This window comes from Lampetra planeri, chromosome 5 (genome assembly GCF_965212315.1).
Source record: "Lampetra planeri chromosome 5, kcLamPlan1.2.h2, whole genome shotgun sequence".
In the NCBI taxonomy this organism is placed as follows: domain Eukaryota; kingdom Metazoa; phylum Chordata; class Hyperoartia; order Petromyzontiformes; family Petromyzontidae; genus Lampetra; species Lampetra planeri.
This window is the reverse complement of record NC_136111.1, coordinates 2,691,521-2,712,812: the sequence shown is the minus strand read 5'-3', so window position 1 is coordinate 2,712,812 and position 21,292 is coordinate 2,691,521. Positions and strand designations below refer to the sequence as shown.

General features: G+C 42.5%; 1 protein-coding gene across 3 annotated transcripts; it reads left to right on the top strand.

Moving 5' to 3' along the window:
- The first annotated feature begins 286 nt into the window (after window positions 1–286).
- Window positions 287–20,104, top strand: SLC35B3 (solute carrier family 35 member B3). 3 transcript variants are annotated; one of them, XM_078594064.1, is made up of 11 exons: window positions 499–585; window positions 1,062–1,148; window positions 4,985–5,242; window positions 7,676–7,797; window positions 9,113–9,267; window positions 9,685–9,792; window positions 11,340–11,437; window positions 12,167–12,259; window positions 13,790–13,901; window positions 17,037–17,106; window positions 19,335–20,104. In XM_078594064.1, exons 2-11 carry the CDS (start codon window positions 1,131–1,133, stop codon window positions 19,477–19,479), a joined length of 1,179 nt encoding a protein of 392 aa, XP_078450190.1. In that variant the 5' UTR covers window positions 499–585; window positions 1,062–1,130; the 3' UTR covers window positions 19,480–20,104. The 3 variants fall into 3 exon arrangements, with proteins under 3 accessions (XP_078450192.1, XP_078450191.1, XP_078450190.1); XM_078594066.1 differs by lacking the exons at window positions 499–585; window positions 1,062–1,148 and adding an exon at window positions 287–390; XM_078594065.1 differs by lacking the exon at window positions 1,062–1,148 and having other exon boundaries at window positions 315–585.
- Window positions 20,105–21,292: the final 1,188 nt, after the last annotated feature.

Here is a 21,292-nt window from a genome sequence, read left to right as displayed (position 1 = left end):
TCTCGTTCCGGGCCCCCAAGTGTCTCAATTCTCGTTCCGGGCCCCAAGTGTCTCAATTCTCGTTCCGGGCCCCCAAGTGTCTCAATTCTCGTTCCGGGCCCCAAGTGTCTCAATTCTCGTTCCGGGGCCCCAAGTGTCTCAATTCTCGTTCCGGGCCCCCAAGTGTCTCAATTCTCGTTCCGGGCCCCCAAGTGTCTCAATTCTCGTTCCGGGCCCCAAGTGTCTCAATTCTCGTTCCGGGCCCCCAAGTGTCTCAATTCTCGTTCCGGGGCCCCAAGTGTCTCAATTCTCGTTCCGGGGCCCCAAGTGTCTCAATTCTCGTTCCGGGGCCAATTTTCGTTCCGGGCCCCCCTGCGTCCGTGTGTCATTACAGTAGCAGTCAAGTTGCCGGTACTGTAGCTCCACACACGCGCACGCGCTGTCTCTCACTTGTGTAGCTGGCCCGTGTCACATTGAGCCCGACAAATAGCGGCGCTGCCCACCCCCCGTGTGCTCAGTGCCGCACAGGGCGCTCCGCTTTCGTTGTTCAGAGCCACGGCAGCCACTGAGGAGGAAGCTAAAGCCGCCACCGCCGGAGCCGTAGAGGTGGGAGATGGGACATGGGAGAGATGCATTTGCTATCGCTGTGGTTTTGTCAGCATTGTCCGTGTGTCTCTGTGAGTGTCCAACGTTGTCGCGGCTGCAGCCCACTGAGGTCTCCGTGCGCGTGAGAGAAGTTCCCGTCGAACGGTGGCTTCGTTTGGCGTGGTAGGCCCCCCTCTCTCGTGTTGGCGTGTGCCTGTATACGTGGCAGTGTGTGTGTGGTATGTATGGAGGCTATAAGGAGGAGTTTGTATGTTTGTGGGTGATCATAAGTATTGTGATAGGTGTGTGTGTATGCATGGCAGTGTGTGTCTTTGTATGCGATTGAGTCTGTGTGTGCACAGGTGTATGCGGTAATGTGTCGCGTGTGTGTGAATCTCGCTGGCAGTGTTGTGTGTGTGTATGTGTATGTTTGTCGTCTCTCTCCGAATCGATGTGGGTGACTGTGCGTCTGCCTGACTTGTGTTTGTGTCCACCAGTGGGCTCGTTGGCCCGGGAACGACTGCTAACATCCTGCCCCTCTGAATCCAGAGAGCAGCAATCAATCGATGAAGCATTTCTCCAAGGTCAGCGGTTGGGTCGGGCTATAGCTGTTATCACGAGCCTAGGCAATATTTGTGGCCTTTTCTCCGTTGCATTTCATTACTCTCAACCAACCCCCGGCCCTGAAGCGAGAGATGCCGTTGCTGCGTTGACCCAGCAGACGTCAAAGAGTGGCTCCCATGGGTAGAAGCGGGCACGATGTTGGCCGCACCATCTGCTTGTGTGTACCGTAGGCTTACCTTAATAGGTGCTCGACAACAGCAATAGACCCGGCTGTCTAAAGTAGATGTGTCGAGTAATGTTGTCATTACCTATGTGGGTGTGCGTGTGAGTGTGTGTATTGGAGGTGTCGTTTTCGCACGGCTCTGAACCGGCCGATTTGTGTTTGATTCCTGGCCACGGCTAACATCACTTGCAGGTGGTACCTGAACCTTCCCGGGGCTTCCCCTAGGTGAACTCGGCCATAAAGAAAGTTACAATCAAAAACAGTCTTGTAAATACTGTAATACGCTATGCGTCTTGGGCTACCCGATGCAATTGAAAAAAAACAGATTTAAATGATGCGCGTGTTGCCCATAGCATGAAGTCGACATTACTGAAAATGTAATGGAACCAATGTCAATGGAATGCCAGTGTCTTTTAAATAATCAAAGACTTGACCATCACTCAGACATGTCAATCGCTCTTCGATCTGCCCCATCCGCACTAAAGCAGCTGATTGATGTGACTGCAGGAGATGCATCCGAGCGGACAAAACGTAAATCACTGCATGTGTAGACGAGGGCCTGCAGCAGATCTTTCGGCTTTCTGCACATCCTGATGTGACACGAAGCAGTGTTGCGAGTTTTCAGGAGGACAGTGGCCAGAGATGATGTTTGGAAGTGACGCCCACTGTAGAGGCTAAATTGTGGGCAGCAGAAGGCAGTGCAGCACAATCTATTGTTCGACTGTATTGTATATCCTTCCATGGTCTAAATGTCAATTTGGCCTTTGACTCTCACGACCGCTCTGTAACATGAATGTAATGGGAACTTTGCTTCACCATATTGGCAGTTTAACTTCTTGCTAACCCTCGCCTTCCTCGGTCAGAATCCCATGCCAAGCCACAGTGTCAACCATGGTAGATTCACCTAAAATTGGCACGTTTTTGTGGTAAAAATACATTTTTCTATGGCCAATAAAAGTTCATGTTTGATAACCCCTTCAAAGGATGCACACACGTACAGCCCTTTTGTCATTCAGCTGCTGCATGATGGCCTTGCCATGACATGTGGGTCATGGGGGTTATTTGACCATACCTCACCATGCTGATAGCTATCTCGTGATACCAGTTTCTGCTCTGACCCATAAATACTGATGCAGGAGAACTGATTTATTTTGTAAGAAAGCAGGGAAACGGTGTTACGGATGAGAGAATCTGCTTCCTCATATCACTCCACACTCCCATTACACACACTTTCTGCAATATGGAACAGCTCAAAAGCATATACATTAAATAAAACTTCACACATGCACATTATTTACGTAAATTAACTTCATTATTGACGTAAATTAGCTTCATTATTGATGCACATCAATTATGTATTTCTGGTGATGAGGTGCCACCGTATGAGATCTGCGGTCTTCAGAGAAAATATGACATTTATACATTAATGTGAATTTTTAAAAATATCTTGATTTTGAGCGATATGCATCGTAATCCAACCTTGTTTATTTTGATTAATTAAGTGGCAAACATGAGATGTTCGCGGTGTTGTTTTACATTTTTTAGCATTCGTATAGACAAGTGTCGTGAAAAATGAGTGGAATATTTTAATTCATATTTGATGAGCGTGTCTGGTAGACATCATGCTTTCTGGAGAAACAAATGCATTTTTAAAATCTAAATCATACATTTTTTATTTTAGTTAACTTTCTGGGAGCCCAGCTTGCAATGGCAATATCAATTGTGATCAACAGCGCAGCATGCATGCCAGCATAAGTGGCCATCCATTTAGTGCGTACGCATGGAGGGGGAGTTAACCCAAATGCGTACGCTTGCATATGGGGGGGTCTACTGACAATGTACGTGCGCATAGGAAACGGGGGGAGGTGGTGAAGCCTCGATAATAATTTGTCTACATTGGCCTTCAAATGAGCCACAGTTCAGTTTCTTCAGCTGTCAGACAAGTACTACCGGGAGAAGTGGGACTGTGGGAGAGGTGTCTCTCGTGTGCCACCGTACCCCTGACTGCAGCTATCACGCAGCTCAGCAGTGAGTCTGACATAGTCTGTCGGCCTGCCGCATGGATGATTACACATCCTTCAATCTGGCCTCACTGCAGACTGCCGCTGGCTCAAGATTTTAGCTGCTGCAGGCCACTGTAAAACAACACCAACGCATTCATACTCCTGAGTCTTCTGACGGTGAGAACAATCAAAAGCTGGATGATGATGATGATAATGAGGACGTCAGCCACCCAGCAGACTGCAGCTAACGCTGCTGTGCGTCCGCCTGACACTGCGCGTGTTGACGAAATCCCTTTAATACGTCACCTGTTCGACTGGGTTCAGTCTGCGTTTGAACCTAGCGGACTTGACACACTTTTTAAAGGTACGCAACTTAATTATTTAATGCAGCCGGCGGTGGACTATCTGGTTGCTTAAACACGTTAATATTATTAATCCTTGATCGTTTCTGCGTGGATTAAATTTCGGCCGTTCTATAGGATTTGGGGGGATGCGTCAAGCGTACATACGCGGGGGGGGGGGGGTGTAAAAAGTCTGCGTGCGTACAGGGAGTGGGGAGGGGTCATGTTTTGACAGATTTTTGCGTACCTACTAAATGGATGGCCCCTAACTACTAACCTGCTCTCCGTTGCCGCTCATTGCATGATAAAGTATAACACATGGAGCTGGCTGCGATGATGGTCGCATTATGCTCTGATTTTAACAATTTGAATCTCTACTATATTTGGTAATATATTTTACTGGTAGGTGTTAAAAGGTAAGAGTGCCATTGCATAATAAACACATTAAAATAGGTTAGCCGTTTATTGTTTTGGCCCTTTGAAGCTCTACATTAGAAGAGTAACGTAAAGAATGAAGCTGCAATATGGCTGCTGACTGTAGGAATCATGGCCACATTTACAAATGGGTGGAACGGCTTCAATCAGTACGTAAGCAGGCCTGTGATGAAAAACGGAGGTTTTAGGCCAGATCATTCTTAAACTCCGGCCAACATCGCTCGTGTTGGGTACGCAGTACCGTCGTTAGGTGCCAGCACAGGAGCAGTTAATTAAGTAATCCACAACAAGTGAGATTTTCCAAATGTGTGTCCAATTTGTGCCAAAAATGTAAACAAAGACAATACATTTTACAGGATTTACCATTTTTTTTGGCCTGATTAAAAATATGTTTACTTGTTTGTGATGCATTATTGTCTGAAATGCAGTTGTTATACCAATGTGTAAAATGTTGCCATGATTCGTGGAGTTTGAACGATTTTGAAGGTATTTTGTCCTTCCACCCTCAGGGGACAAACGAATAGCCAATTGCTGCTCTTCTAATGTGCGGTTGTGTAAGGGCACCGTCGTCCTGTTCGATCACTTTACAACATCTGACAATTTAATTTTTAAAAATCTAAATTACGAATATAATTATTTTACAAGCCTCTTGCTGATTGAAATATCCATACATGATAGGTCCTTAACCATTGTTCTTATTACCCCAAAGCTATTATAGAGGCTCTTTTGACCTGGCCTCCTTTCAAAAGTATACAGCCTTGCTCCCTTTGCTTGTTATGAATAAGGTAACTGATTAGTTGTAACTAAAAACTAACTAACGTTGTGTGAATGCGCTTCTTTTTTCTACGTTGCAGGAGAGTAAACCACAGCATGACGCTGAGGACACAAGTGCTGAAGACGCGTTTAAAGTAACACCCACAATGGAGCCGAACACAAGGAAGTTCGTGAGCATTAACATCTCGACGAAGCAAGAAGTGATCTCTCCGCACATACGAACGACGGAGGAGCTGTACGTGCTGGGTTTGAACCTGGGGAAATTTTCACGCAGCGTGCAGTTCCTCATCTGCTTGGGAGGAGTCTTCGTCTTCTACCTCATCTATGGTTACCTCCAGGTACGGTATCGTGGTGAAGCACATGTAGACACGTCTCTAAGGTGGCGATGTTTAAAAACCGCACCTAGTACGATTTTGAAGCTGAGTCGACCTATGGGAGACCCAGGAGCAGTTTGGATAATCGTCACTGGTGCTGGCCGCGAATGGGAATTGAGCTTGGGTCGCCGGGTTAGTAGCACAGCACGCGAACCGCTACACTACCGCTCCCCTATACAGTGTATGCATTCACAGTGCACGGCCTGATGTGGAACATGATCTTGTAACCTCCGTTTGTAGTACTGTATATATTTATGAGAATCGCAATCTTTATTTAGACTGGAGGAATCCGATGAGCTATGAAGCTCTTTACTCATAGATGTCCAGTTGGGATGGGTCAGCAAGTTACAACAAACTAAAAAAAAGAGTGCAAAATGTAGAAAAGGTAAGCAAGTCATGAAAAATGTATGAAGCATATGAGTATATATTGCATAAGTACATAAATTCCTGCTGATATTTCAACACTAAATGGAAGCTTGGACAACAAAAACAGTCCCAGACCACACCAAGACAACGCACAGTAGTCCCTCAATAAAATTGCACGTTCAAATGAACTATCGACACACAGGTAAGGATCAAAGTTACAAATCACATTTGCAAATGTGGTTGTATCCAGCACCAAACTTCTGCTTCACATCCATTGTGTAGTGCATGATAAAAAATGTTCAGCCTCTTTGTCAGTCAACTGCTGGATGAAGGCTTCTCCATGCCATGGTTATGGAGGTTGTTTGACCATACTTCACCACGCTGGTCATTGTGGTCTGGTGAGGGGTGGTGAGTGGTCCAAATACGACTCATCACAGATTCTAGCCATGGCCGGGAATCGAACTCAGGAAGGGCTGGGTTCAAAGCGCGGTATTCCTGCCACTTTGCCATCGCTCCACTCCATTGTATGCCAGTGTGAATATTCAAATATGTTGAATTTTAAAAATAAAAGCGACTGAAAAACTAACATGTATTACATATGTACCATCTAATATATATGGATAGGTATGTGGATTTTGGTGTTTTATAACTAGTTGAATTTTCCTAATTTTGGCATTTGTAAACAGGATTTGCACTTTCTCGCTGCCTCCATTGCCCAGCCAGTCTTAATTTTGCAAGGATCAGCAGTTGAAAGTGGACATTGTCCAGTAGACAGGCTACAAGTAAACTCCACTTTTTTTTATTTTACTTACAATTGAAACCACGTTTCACGATTTTAACAAGACCAAAACGTTATTGAAATGTCAGTGGTTGGAAAGGGATGTTTTTGATTGCAAGTTTACAGCATTCTCCTGTGATCTCCGCTAAAATCTCATTCTTCCGTGCTTGTCTCTTGCGGATCTAATTTTGTTACAATTTGAGAAGTCCTCGTAGGGGATGAATCGCCTGCATGTCAATCAGACTTGCCTTTAATTTCCCTCTTTACAGCCCTGCGAGTGTTAACCTTCCGCCTCCACGTGTGCAATTGTGAACAATCCTTTGAGAGCCTTCATTGGTAGTGCCATTTTCTCCATCTCTGCTTGATTTATGGCTGCTTTGACTGCACGTCTCAGAGGGCTCAACTTGCGTCAACCACCAAACTTGCACGCCTTATGCCACTGTGGACCTCATTATAAGCGCTACAGTTTATGTTAAATTGTCTACGCAAGTGCATTCCTCTAGCATTAAACTGGTCTCCCACAGTCTTTCTCTTGATATTTTAGTGTAAAGGTATAGCTACTTGTTCATCCTCACTTTCCATTCTTGCTCAAAAGCTTCAGTGCTTCATTTCCCAGGTTATTCCTCATGTTTATGCATCCGTAAGGATATGAAAACAGTATGCATGGCAGTTATTTGAGGAAAAACAAAAACCTCATTGCCACTCTTGTGTCTGCTTTGTAAGTTGTGTTTATTAAGCATGCTATAAAACACAGGTTATGCAATTTTATTTCCTGGAATTTATTACTGCACCTGCCACTGCAATCATTATCTGAACCCCAGTATAAAGACTTCTACGAACAAATCACTTCGTCTGAAATTGTATTGTCCTACATTTTATCATCGTCATCGGCCATTATCAATCTGCTGATGGATGATGGCCTCCCTCAAGCCATCACCATCTCTCATACTGCTGCGATGCCACCTTTCATCCAAACGCCTGCATACGAGCTAATTTCATAATTCTATCTCAGTGGTGAACTCTCCCTACCTCGGCTACCACTTGGCGATAAATCTCGACTTATTGTTCATCATCCATTCCAGCGATGCGTCCTTCCCAAGTCAAATTACTTTTTTTAACAGCGTGAACAATGTCGTTAGCCTGGTTATTTTCTCTCCCAAAGTATGTAATTTTGAGGACAAACGCACGATGGAAGGCATTGAAGACACCATGCACATGGATGAAGTTTCATCCTTTGTTGTTTTTTTTCGCAGGAACTCATCTTCTCTGTCGAGGGCTTCAAGCCCTTCGGCTGGTACCTGACCCTTGTGCAGTTTGCTTACTACTCGCTGTTTGGTCTTGTCGAGCTGAAAATAAAAAGCAATAAACAGAGGAGGTAAAGTATAATGAATGTTTTCGTTTTTTTCAGTAAAACCACGAGTCAAAAAACAAACATTTGCTTATGCTTTTAGTCCCAAAAATTATACATTTCATCCTCAGTTTAATCGTCAAATTTCCACCATAAAATTACGAATGAATTTTGAATCTTTTTGTGAAACCGTTGGCTCTTGTGAATGCATTGTTCTCACTTGAGATTTTAACCATGATAAAAAAAATGTTGAAGATGCAAAATTCCATGACGAATGAAGGCAGCAATGGGGGAAGCGTGGTGGCATTAAAATAACGCAGGCTGTTGTGACCTCTTGCTCTTGAACAATAGGCCCCCTCTGTTCTCATCATCGTTATTTAAATGCCGATGCGTAAAGCCACTTTCCTCCAGCCCAACCGTTATCTCTCCCTTGCTTGCAAATATTAGTAATAATAATGCGACAGTATTTATAATATTATTAGAAAAAGCTTCCACATTCCAATTTGTAATGTAATGTAATTGCGTTGTCATTTTATAAAATATGATGATGCATGTGTGGTATTTACTTGTGTGTCTTTGCTGGTGTTATTAAAGTGTTTGTACATTTCTATTATGGGTGTATGTTAGTGTCTGTAACAGCTTTGGTAATGTAGCAGTGTGAAATGTTTACACAACACATTGTTGGCATGATATGTCTGATGCATTTTTATTTTCTTGCAAGTATTTTCCAAAACTAATTACAACTTCGAAGTACTTTTTTGTAATGCCGTAGAACTAAAAAAATCCGTGGTGTTATGGGGACGCGCTTTTGCGGATCCTGTAATCGGCGACCAACGGCGTTTCTCCGTAGCCACACTAGCGGCCGTTTGGAACTCTCTCCCACTGCGCAAGCGCGGCATCTAATCACCATCCATTTTCAATGAGGAGCTCAAGGCTCTCACCTGTTCAGGCAGGAACTTTGAGCTCTGGCTCTGTGCTTCTGAGTTCTCGATTGAACAGTTCATCGTTGCGTGAAATATGTGCGCGTTACACCTGTAAATTGTATATTATTATTGCTATTCAAGGAGCCCCACCATGTTTGAAAAATAATCATTTTTGGTGCGGTATCTCGTGAATTTTGCAGAGGGATTTGCCGATATAATCCATGCATTTTTTTGCTCATTGTTTTTAGACGCCCTCCAAAAATTAACAATCTCACAGAATTACAATTTTTCGTGGCAAGGCAAATTTTTCAAGGAGTGATTATTGGCGTTCTACCGGACTGTAATTAGCTATTATAATTTTTAACTTTTTGTTTTCTGTATAAACAAATTCTCTTGCCCGTCGTTGTTCCACATTGCAGGATTCCTCTACGGACCTATTTCCTGATTGCCTTTTTGACTGTCGCGACAATGGGACTGTCAAACACATCTCTTGGTTACCTGAATTACCCAACACAAGTGATATTTAAGTGCTGTAAACTTGTTCCAGTCATGATTGGAGGTGTGCTTATCCAAGGTGATCTCATAATTTGCTACGTTTCCTTTCCCATTCTGAATAACATTTGAAAATTACAGAGATTCTGTTGCATTACATTATCTTTGCTGCATCAAAACTTGAAAAACTGTTTAAACACATTTTCTTATCACATGGAAGTGTCCCTTAAACGTGTTTAAAATGTCGATTTTGGGAATATGCTTAATAAATGAAAGGTCAAGTAAAAATACAGTGCTGAACTGCATACATTTCTCAAAGAAGGCCTGTCAGCCAAAATGTTGAAATCTTCCACTCCGTAATGTAATTAAAACATCCCTTTGTTTAACCCGTTATTTATAGCGTTTTTTTAAACATTGTATGATGAAACAGTCACTTGAATGTGCGTTTGAAATTTGGACCGAATCGGTGACAACGGAAACGTTAAATCCTCTTATCCAGGGAAGAGGTACACCCTGGTGGATGTGTGTGCGGTGATCTGTATGAGCCTGGGCCTCATATGGTTCACCCTCGCGGACAGCAAAGTCGTCCCCAACTTCAACGTAACGGGTAAGGCTCGCCGATGCTGCGCCTCAGGGCACGCGGGATTGACATGCCCTCGGGAATTATTTTCGTGCGGCCTGTGGCCATGGTGAGGCCTAGGTGCGCAAACGATAATTTTTTCTCATCCGTCACTGCGAGCGTCTTGGCGCCACTAATCGGCTACGAGAGGGGAAACATTTTTTTAAAGCAACCGAGTCGTACGTTCACGTGTGGCCCAGTTTGTGCGAAAGGTAAAAGTGAATTCCAAAAGAAAAACTGAAAGGCTTGAGTGTTCATGTAACAGCACATAACATAACCATTGGAACGGTGACACCCGACGTTGGAAAACACCTGTGACCCTTTCAAATCTTGATTCACAGAATGGAGACTCGCAGGATTAAAAATTGTTCAACTACCAAGTGTCAGTGTGTGTAGTTGTATCGACTCAGTCCAATCAGCTGTTTATTTATCAACAATATGATACCTGAATGGATACCTTGTACAGTATATGCTACATGACATCACGAGGTGCAGATAATTTCCACAGGATCTTAAATTCAACAATAAAAAATTGCCTAGCTCTATACCATTCCACGACTGAATGAAAGGCTGCCCCAGGCCAGGTCATTCATAGCAGTTTGACCATACTTTACCACGATGGTCAGTGCAGGTTGGCGAAGAGAGAGTGTCCAAGACGGTGCAGCTGTGTCTGGAAATCGAACTCTGGTCGTCGGTTTCATAGTGTGATGCGTTAACCGCAGCGCCACCGCTCCACCCCAGTTCGTTGAATGGCATCCGATCATTTTTGGCAGTGACTGCTACTCAACAAAACGGTTGATGAGCAAGTAACGGCCGAGGCTTCGCTTGCGTAAGGGTGGCGACCCGGCTCCCGTGTGTTGTGCCTGTGTTCAGAACAGCAGACGAATCCCACGCTATTAAGTGTGAGATCATGCCTGCACCCAAGCACACTTCCCTGGGGACCGCGATGCTAGGCTATGAAGAGTATTTTAATGCGCGCACTATATCACAGTGCCACCCAGCCGGATAATTAGATCTAGCATAAACCTTTTAATCAAAATTCCCCAGTAACGGGTCATTTGTAATGCCTGAACAGCTCTGCATGCAAACTTTACTCTGTTCGTGTTGCTGTTGGCAGGAAAAGCACTTAGTTGAAGTGAGCATTTTTGTTTTAATACCATCATCCACATTGTTAAGACAACTGTTACACAAGTTGAAAGTCACCCGTGATGGTAAAATGTAGTTGTTTTATAAACTTGGTAATGTAGTGTGAATTAAGATGCTTTGCTCATGTTTCATTATGTAATATAACCTTTTCACCGTTCTGTTAAACCTACCAACATAAATTAAGGTGTCGATATTGTTGCTGCGGTGTCATATAATTGCTCAATTCGAATCAATGATTTGAATGAATTGACTTCATTAGTGCAAGATAATGATTGTTGTCGGTTATCATAACACAATCGGCACTAATTATTTAACGCCGTTGCTGCCGTTATTGAATATATTTCAAAACGCGTCGGTTCCTGATTAATTCTGTTTTCCCTTCTTTACAGGTGTTGCATTGATACTGCTTGCACTCTGTGCCGACGCAGCGATTGGCAATGTGCAAGAGAAAGCCATGAAAGAATTTAGTAGCTCCAACTCGGAAATGGTGAATATTCTCAGTTTAATTTCTCGCGTCTGATAATGTGGAACAGGGGGTTGTCGCAGATAAGAAGACTGATTGGTGAGACCGGTTCATTTTTGGATTATACCAATCGATCGTTTTGAGCCGGTATATATGAAGCCACGGGGGGGGGGAGGTGGGTTGATGTGTTCGCTTCCAGGATGTGGTATTCATCATGTGGTGTACGCGATGTGCAGTATTACTGTGGCTAAATAAAGGATGCAAACAAAGAGGAACTCTGCCCCGTGCTCGGGAGACGATGCTGCCTGAGCAGAGGGACTTGTGCGCTTTATCTCCGTCACATATTTAATTGACGGATATGAGCCGAACAATACGTCCCAGCCGCTATGCATCTCGCGTATTTGACATGACATGCAAGTGTGGGTGCATTCCCTAGACGATGAATCGCCTACAAACGGGTAAAACATTTTTTGTTTAAATTCGCGAAGTCACGTGCAGCTCTGCAGGAGACTTAGCATGAGAGATTAAGTCTGCGCTCAGATGCCGCCTCTGAGCACGGTTGGAGATGACCATGTTGATAGAGGCTATGCCGCTGTGTCGTCGTGCATTTAAATATTGTGTGGTGTGAATTCACAATGCGTAACGCTGGCTTTGTTCCACACTTCAATTAGGTCCCTGGTCAACTACCGAGAACTATTGTAATTGATGAAAGTTGTACGTTTACAAGCTTGTGTCGCACTTTGTGTTTTACAGGTACTCTACTCCTATTCCATCGGATTTGTGTATCTGTTTTTTGGAATCGGACTATCAGGAAGCTTCAGTACAGCCTTTACATTTTGTTACCAGGTAAACTCGACAATTAGTGCACGTTTACAATTCATCTTGGCTTGATAGAGAATGTACACACATCCATTTGCACTCTTGTTTAAAGATATATATATATATAAATAATGTATATGTAGTGCATTAGTATAACATTTTTCCTGGCTATAATTTATCTGATTTGCGGATTAATCACGCACCTGAGATTTTTACAAATGAATTACTCCTGGGTTTTCCCTAAAGCCCAAAGTAATAACCTAACAACAGCTATACATCGTAATGCTTGGATAATATTTATTACAATTCACATGCTTAAACCGAACAAATATGTGGTCCGATTAATCCGAAATCTACGTGATCGCCGCTACAGTACAGTAGTTGCATATCTACACAACAGTGGGCGGAATTTGATGGATTTTGATTGACGTGGCTCTGCTGTCCACCTCGTGGGCGGAGTCCTCTGCACGGGAGCAGGAAAGGGTTTTCACTGAGCACGCACATCGATTGGTCGATCGTATAATAGTGTTTTTTGGCATAGAGATGCTCAGAAAATGGATACTTTTGGATTATCCATGATTTTGAATGATCTGCAGCCATCCCCTTCATTAGCAAGGATAATCGAGAGTATACCTTACTTAGAAACATGTTTGAAACAAAGGGTTTTACAGACTTTCATCAAAGGTTTTGAAGGGCACTGAATCCGAATAAAATGACTTAATATTTTTTACAACCAATTTTTTGGGGCTCTTTGTAAGAGTGTGAGGATAAAGCTGACCAATAGCTATTTGGTGAAGTCCGATGCCCATGACTCAAGCATCACAACAAATGACTCGGCGCTAATTAATTTCTTAAAGAACATTGCTTGTATTCTTGGTTCTTTTGGTAAAGTCACGTAGAAGGGAAATAATAAAATAATAAAAATTAAACAATAAAATTCTCACGACGTTTAGATTGCAACACAAGCAATTATCATCAGGTGTGAAAACCACAGCAAAAAAAATGTTCAAATTATTTTAATTATTTTATTATTTCCCTTCTACGTGACTTTGCTTGTACTTTCATGTTCACAAAAAAAATTATGTTTTGAAGTTCAATACAGCATTATAAATCATCACCCCAATTTGATGCGTTATAGAGAATATTACAGCAAATTCACACAGTTAGTGTCAGTTAATGAATGCAAAAAAGTTGTTCATTTGGTGGTGATAAGCAGAAGGCGCATTCTCGGAATGGAATTTTTTTTCCATCAACAAAGCGGCACAGGCCTGTGATCTAACACTCTAAAAGCTCGGGTTGATAAATCACACAGAAATAAAAATTTTGACTCCCAGTCCACGAACTGCAAACCTCTGCTTCAAGCGGAAAACGTGCTACCGCTTGGCCACGTCACCGCTCACTGTTTTGTGTCGAATCCTACGCATATCTGATTGATATCGTGTTGCCTGAACATCGTTCAGGGATGACTGTTCAAATGCTGTTCCTATAGTTGCTATTCTTTATTGCATATCATGCAATATTTATCTTTCATGGAATTAACGTTTTCGTTTGTTTCAGCATCCGTTTCAGACATATGGCTACGCGCTGATCTTCTCTATCAGTGGATACTTGGGAATTTCATTCGTACTGGCTTTGATTAAACTGTTTGGAGCACTTGTAGCAGTCACAGGTAATGAAACTTTAATTTATCTCCTGTCTTGTGGAATGACATTTTATGTTTTGTTGCAGGGTAGCTACTACTTTGTTTATAGCGTTTCCTTAAACTTTATTTTTTTGTCACGTAACATTATGCTTTGCTGTAGTACACGTATATATATCCAAATTTTTACCAAATAACACATTGCACCCGAGTAACAACATTAAAAAAACACAAGCACGCCAAAAAAAATACATTTTAAGTTTAAGAAACAAAAAAACCCCGCTGAAAGTAACAAAGCATTTTAAATGTCGTACTTTTATTTCCCCCAATACATTCAGTCCAATTCCACATCACAGCATCACTTGAAAATTCCCAAAAATGTGAAATTCAGGGATATAAAATAAACTTATTACTTATTTAATGCACAAAGCTTGTGTGTTAGGCCATTAGAGAAGTTTCTAGAAGTGAATGGTCGAACCCGTTCGTCCTTGTTAGGCTACAACGAGAGCGGGTGTTTGCGCTCCGATTTATACTTCATGTGGACCGTGATGCACATACGTATGTTGAGCTTCTTTCGTCCTGCCAGTAGCCAACCGTGCTCATGAGAGGCGCATTTCTATTCCAGCGTCAGTGGAAAAACCCAGCCCATAGAGCTTCAACGCAGTCGAGAACGTTGTTTGATATGCCTTAACACTATGAGACATCTCCTTTACCAGTGGCAAAATATAGTAATAGGTTTTTACACTTTCAACTGGTACAAAAACTGACACCTTTATACAAGGCATCATGTTTGCAATAACCACAACACAAGCAATCAAAATGCAAACAAAAAGAAACAACTCTGATAATGATAATGATATGCACTGTCCTTGAAGTTGATTGGTCCACACCCAAGACAGCTTTTCTTAGAGCCTAGTCTCCATTGGTGTTGGGCCAGATGACACGTACGCCTTTCAAGGACAGTGCATATCATTATCAGAGTTGTTTCTTTTTGTTTGTATTTTGACTGCTTGTGTTGTGGTTATTGCAAACATGATGCCTTGTATAAAGGTGCCAGTTTTTGTACCAGTTGAAAGGGTAAAAACCTATTGATATGCCTTCTCAAGTAATTATTTTGACGGTTTTTAAATAATGATAAAAAATATATATTGTACAATATGAATAAAATTTTAAAGTTAATGATGATCGTGGAAACGATTCATGTTTTTCTACAGAAAAAAAAAGCTTAAATCCTCTGCAAATGACTCTTCTTTTATCAGCTAACATTTGTTAGTCTTGCCATTTATGCACTGTTGCTTTGAGTGACTGAGCGGCCCGAAATTCTGTGGCAGAATTTTATTGAGCCACCTGCACCACTGAGATCCAGTGTTCCAATAAGGTTCAGCGACATTGATTTGACGACGATCTTCAGTTCAATGGTCTTGCGATCTCGGCGTGGTATCTTAACGAATGCACGTGCACGTACGGACAGCCCTTTTGTCAATCCCACTGCTGGGAGAGGGCCTGCTCGTACCATGCGAGTCATTTGGCTATACTTCAACACGTTGGTCAGTGCGGGTTGGTGAAGGCAGTGAGCACAAGTACAGTGCAATAATGGATTCTCTCCTACATTGCCCTCTGTTCAATACATCACCCAGTAGCAGCAGCGGCCATAACAACCTTTTACCCACTGTGGTCACTTAACCAAGCACTATACGGGCTCTCAGTCCTGCTTAGGTGCCCAGATCTGACGATATCGGACGCATTCCGAGTGATTTGGCCATGTAGGCCTAATGAATACACGAGGTATGTAATGATCCCCCAGCCTGACAGCTTGATGAATGGTGGTGCACTTGGAAATCTATATCGGCTGCAAGGTTTACTTGAACCAATCAAATACAACACGTGCGGCTCAATGAATGTATTATGAGCGTAATGGTCTATTTTAATCAATGTGCTTATTAATTATCACATGCCTACGTTATTCCATCACAGCTGCAAAATGTTACATTTTTGTAGGCTGTTTAAATATGCGGTATCACGTGATACATCTCCAATCATTCTTTAAATTAATGGAAGACTTGTTTTGGATAGATGGGGACTGGAAAAATGCCTGCAGGATGTAGTACCGTAGGTTTTTGGTATGAACTACTGGGTCATACGATAATGTGAAGTCCTAGTCTGCTCTCTCATGGAAACTCCAACCGATAATTTCCCCCACTCTTATGGTTTAACTGACAGCAAAACATTTAAGTTCTGGAAGCCAAAAATATATACCACAATCCCGTAACACTTTGTTGTTGAGTTTATAACCAAATATAACATAATTATATTATGAATGTTTTAATCCATTTAACCGAGCCAGCTTATGTTAGATGAATTGTTATTTTATTTCATATTAATGCACATTTGTGCTGTCATCTTGATGTCTCCTGTAGCGTGGTTGTCCTGCTCTGATATTGTTTTATTATCTTTTGCTGTATATTGTTTTATTAATTTTTGCCATGTTGGTGTCCCGGGTGATTCTTGCAAGTGAGACTCTCCTGGCCTCTTGAGTTTTCACCCAGTTTAAAAAAATCAAAGCTCCCTCAATGCATCTCAGAAGCTAAGCAGGGTTGTTTTTTTACGGTTGGTTGCTACTCGGATGAGTGATCCATTGCATGTCCAGGTGTTTTAGACACAGGGCTGCATGGTGGCCAGGAGATAGAAGTACAGAACTTGGTTCATTCCACAGATATTTCAGTGGATTGGGTTTTAAGAAAATATGTTACCCCCCCCCATCCCCTTGTGTTGGAAAGATTTATCCGAGTGCTCTGGTTTCATCCCAATAAAAGTTAAAAGTCTCTTTGGCAAAAAACCTTATTGAGAACAAAGTGCATTTTTTCTTGCCTGTTACATACCCTGCAGATAACGTTATGAGTAAATGGAGTCGAGTAGCCAATCATTTGCATGAGTCGGGCCATAAATAGCAGTGCACCTTTTATGTGCTCATTAATCTGCTGAAGTCACGTCGGTTTGAAGCGTTGATGCTATTCGTAATCCTCATTGCATGCTTATCATTCGACCCGATGAACGTTTTTTTGAGCAAATCGACCCAAGGTGTCAGGACTGCTCACCATCAGAGTGGTATTCTATAAACAGTTGGTGACTCTTTCACGTGAGATATATTTTTGTATTTTGTTGCAGTTACAACTGGGAGAAAGACCATGACAATTGTGCTGTCCTTCATGTTTTTCTCAAAACCCTTTACTATACAGTAAGTGACATTTACTTACGTTCAGCTGAACAGATATACGATTTAACATTAGTATTAAATAGAACAGTTACCCCTTATCTACTGTATTTATGAATTTAAATTTGAAGCCGAACACTCAGAATGAAGGCAGATAAAGCAACTACAAGGAGAATTGCAAAGGGATCTTGCCCATGCATTAATTTATACATGTAACATATACACAAATATGTTTGGTAAATTTGTATTTCTTTATCTATACATGCATGCAGTATCGCACTTGAGCTCAGCGGTGTTCGCATTGTGTGTATGTTCAACGTCTTTTGCGACATACATAGCCACCCGTGCATATCGGAGGTGCGGGTGAAGGACATCAAACTAAACACACAAAACAGTTCTAAAGAAATTACTTTCAACTTAGATTTAAAAGTGCATAACTCCAGTGGCTTCCCAATATCGGAAGAAAAAGCGTTCCAGACGGCCGTAGAAGTGCATCTGAAAGCGCCGCGCGATGCAGTGGCCGTCTTCGATGGTAGCCAAAAGCCACTCCGAGGATGACCGGAGTTTGCGTAACTTTGGGCAGACTTGCGTCTGTGCTAATGTTTAACAAAGGTATGGATTTGACGATATTTGGCCATTGATTAGTGATGAATTTACAGACAAAGAAACAGATCATAATGCAGTGTTATCGATAGAAGCAAGGTGAGGGTATTTGTCACGATTTCTCTGTGAGTGGACGAACAGAAATGGGACGGAAAGTGAGAAACCATAAATGGCAAGTGATGTCCCATGCGTCCGATTCGTAATTGGTTTATTTTGCGTTGGATTGCATAGATATACACTAATGTCAAATTTACAGTCAACTCGTATTGCTAATTTCCTCAGTGCAAATCCCAAAAATGCTAATTTAATTAACCCTATGAACCAATTAACGCTGGATGAGAATCACAATACCGTTTAAACTCCAGCTCTATAACTAACGTAGGAAATTCTAGATTTGAAGCTTTCGTGACTGCAAGGATTCATACTTTTTTTTGCTTTCCCACCTGATGACAGACGCTTGTGTTGCGCCCGAAACGTCGTGATTTAATTTAGTTGTTTTCATTTTATTTATTTACCTAACGTAGGAAACGTTAATATAATTAAAAGCCTATTTTCACCAACCACTCACTAGATTAATCTTATTACAATAAATATAATCTGCCAATCACAACCAATTAACACGCAATCAACTCTTATTATTAAACCGGTTCACCTGTGGTGGCTGTCCTGATGATGTGATATCACCTACTTAAGGATGAGAATCAAGAAGCTCTTTCAAGCAAGAGAGAGCCGAGCTTTTGTTAACAGCTGATGATGCTGGATGTAATCGACAGTAATTCATCGTGTCACATTATAAAATTATGCCTGCTTTTCAACAAACATTCCGGTTAGCTGAAAACCCAAATCAGCTGCATATTTTCTCACGACGTGACAATTTGATCTGATCTGATTGGCTTTGGCAGATGGTGGAGGGTCATAGTTTTTTTTTATTACATTATACCTACGCGACCGAACATTGGCGCCTACGAAAAGCCGCACCAAATATTTTTGGAGTGCGATTGCGTTGCATGTTTGGAAATCTGTAATGAAAACGCACGACGATTTATTTCACGCTTTGCAGCGCTCGGACGCTGAACATGAACAAGAGTTGATATAGTAGAAAAACATTGACGTCTTGCTGCCAAAAACATTGACGTCTTTGCTGCCAAAAACATTTGGAACCGAGTCATCAGCTGTGAAGCTTTACAGCCATAATTGTTTGTGATGCAAGGGAATTCTTGTTCACTGCAGGCACGAAAACTGTGGTGGTGATTTCTACAAGTTAAATGCTGTAAACTTTTAATAAGTCTGTAAACTATGTCAGTGCGATCTGGGTACACATTGTGACTTTTTTTGTTGTTTTTTAATCTACACTCAGGAAAGATTGCATTTGGATATTTTACAGAGTGGTTTGTCCAAATATGACATCAGCTTTTCAATAACCCTTTGTTTAGGGTCCTCTTTTGGAAGAGTGATTCTAAAGTTAATTAAACGTGGCCCGAGTCTGCTCACAGTTACGCGTTCACATGCATCGTCCCTAGTTTATGTTAACTAGTTAAACGCATATGCAGGCAATAAATTGCCGTTTTTGTAGTAATCGCTGTGCCTGTTCCATGTTTGAATCAGACGCCGTTGTGAAACATTTTGAACGATGCTTTTTGTTTTTGCAGCTACGTATTCGCGGGAGCGGTGGTAGTGTTGGGGATTTTCCTAAATTTCTACAGCAAAAATTCGGACAAGATCAACTGTGCCATGTTCTACAACCTGTGGACTTTCCTGACAAAGAAACGCACGAGCTTTTCTCACACTGTGTGACGTGTAAAAAATACATGGGGGTATGCAATGACGACGGTGCCGTTATATTTTTAAATGATTTTACTCGTCTTATTCGGTGGAACAATGGCCATTACGCCAACGGTGTTTGAATATATTTGTTCGTATCTTAGTTTTATAGTCATCTCAGTTTTCACCCGTACACGTCCTCTCCCCCTAATTCAGCGAATCCCTTCTCGTCTGCTGTCTCGTTTAAAATTAGTTGCCGTAAAATCTTTTGTGGCCCGTTCTGCATCCCCCCCCCCCTCGTCCAACGCTACACATTCAGTGTTGGCAATTGGAGAGTGTAAAACCCCCAACTGGCGGGATGCAGTCAGAAATCGGCTGTAATTCAAGCCGCGCCGCTCTGCTCGATTCATCTGATGCAGTCGGCAATGGACAATTCATTCTATGACTGGAGAGACACGTTGACACTTCCAAATAGGCCCTGTCTGTTGATTTATTGTCATATCATGTACGCATCTGTCAACGATATGCGGAGGCATCATGTATGTTGTGGCCGTCTGAGAAAATCTTCTAAGGGAAAATATTTAAGGAGCAAAAACTTGATTTAACGTGTCTTTTTGTAAAACGTCCCTCTACAGTGATTAAACTAATTTGGCTAAAAGCAGTTTTGTAAAGCGCACTTATGTTCAGTAATTTAAAATCTCATTTGCAACTGGCCGAGTGCATTGGCACCAATACCAATACCCGCCATTCGCCACTAAGTGATGGTGACGTCACCACGGTGCGTGTGCCAGGCCAGGTGCACTTTGAGGCCACGGGAAGTGTCGAAGGCTCGCTGTCAGGAGGTCTCGGGACAGACCCAGGTGCCATGGGTTGGCTGAGATGACTCGTAGATGCACCAGCTGTATCCCCTACTGTGCCAACTTGTGCTGTATTTTATCCGCCCGGCGCTCTGCTCATTGTTGTGAGCATCGCTCCTCCGCCCTCCATTGTTGCTGGAGGGCGATTGCCTCCAACTGCCCAGTAGCGGCCTTCACGAGCCTCCTCCATAGAGGCCGATCTTGACACCGCTGGTACCAGTCGTCGGCAAGTCCACTCAACTCCACATCCTCCCGTGCATTGACTCGCACACTTGTTAACCAGTGCAATAATAGCTAATGCACGTTTACTCACACGCTGTGGCCAAGAAATGGGAGGGAGTACAAATGGTGCCATGCCCAATCTGTGTTGATTTTATCGTGTTATCCCATCATGCGTGCAGGTTTTCTCCTGGCTTTCCTCCTACACGCAAACCACTCATTATTAAAAAGAGGAATTGACCAAACATCGTAATGCAGAACACCTCCTGGAAAAAAGTCTCGTCATAGCGAGGCTTTCTCTGCTTGGAGGACACTTTCTCTTTTCTCTGGTTTTTAGAACTATAACGAGTGACTGGGGGAAGCTGTGGTGCAGTGCCTCATGAAGCCAGTGACAAAGAGTTCAATTCCCAGCCATGGTTAACGCCAATGACGAACGATATCTGAACAAGTTCTGGGGCCTCCCCTTTGTCAACCCGCACTTGGTGAAGTATGGTCAGTAAACCACACGGCCTTTCCACAGAGTGGAGAGGTCATCGGGCAGCGAATGTAGAGAGGCTGTACATTATTTTTACTGTCTTATAAAAACTTGTATTATATGTTGAATTTACCAATCGCTTAATTTGTAACCCTATTGTTCGATATAGCTTTCTTGACGTCTATAGAGAGGACTTACGCAATGATGGAGTTGTGGAAATGTGGCTCCCGAAGTCAGCAGATGTTGGGATTGCAGTGTACAGGATAACAGATAATCGTAATGTCGTAATGTGTTG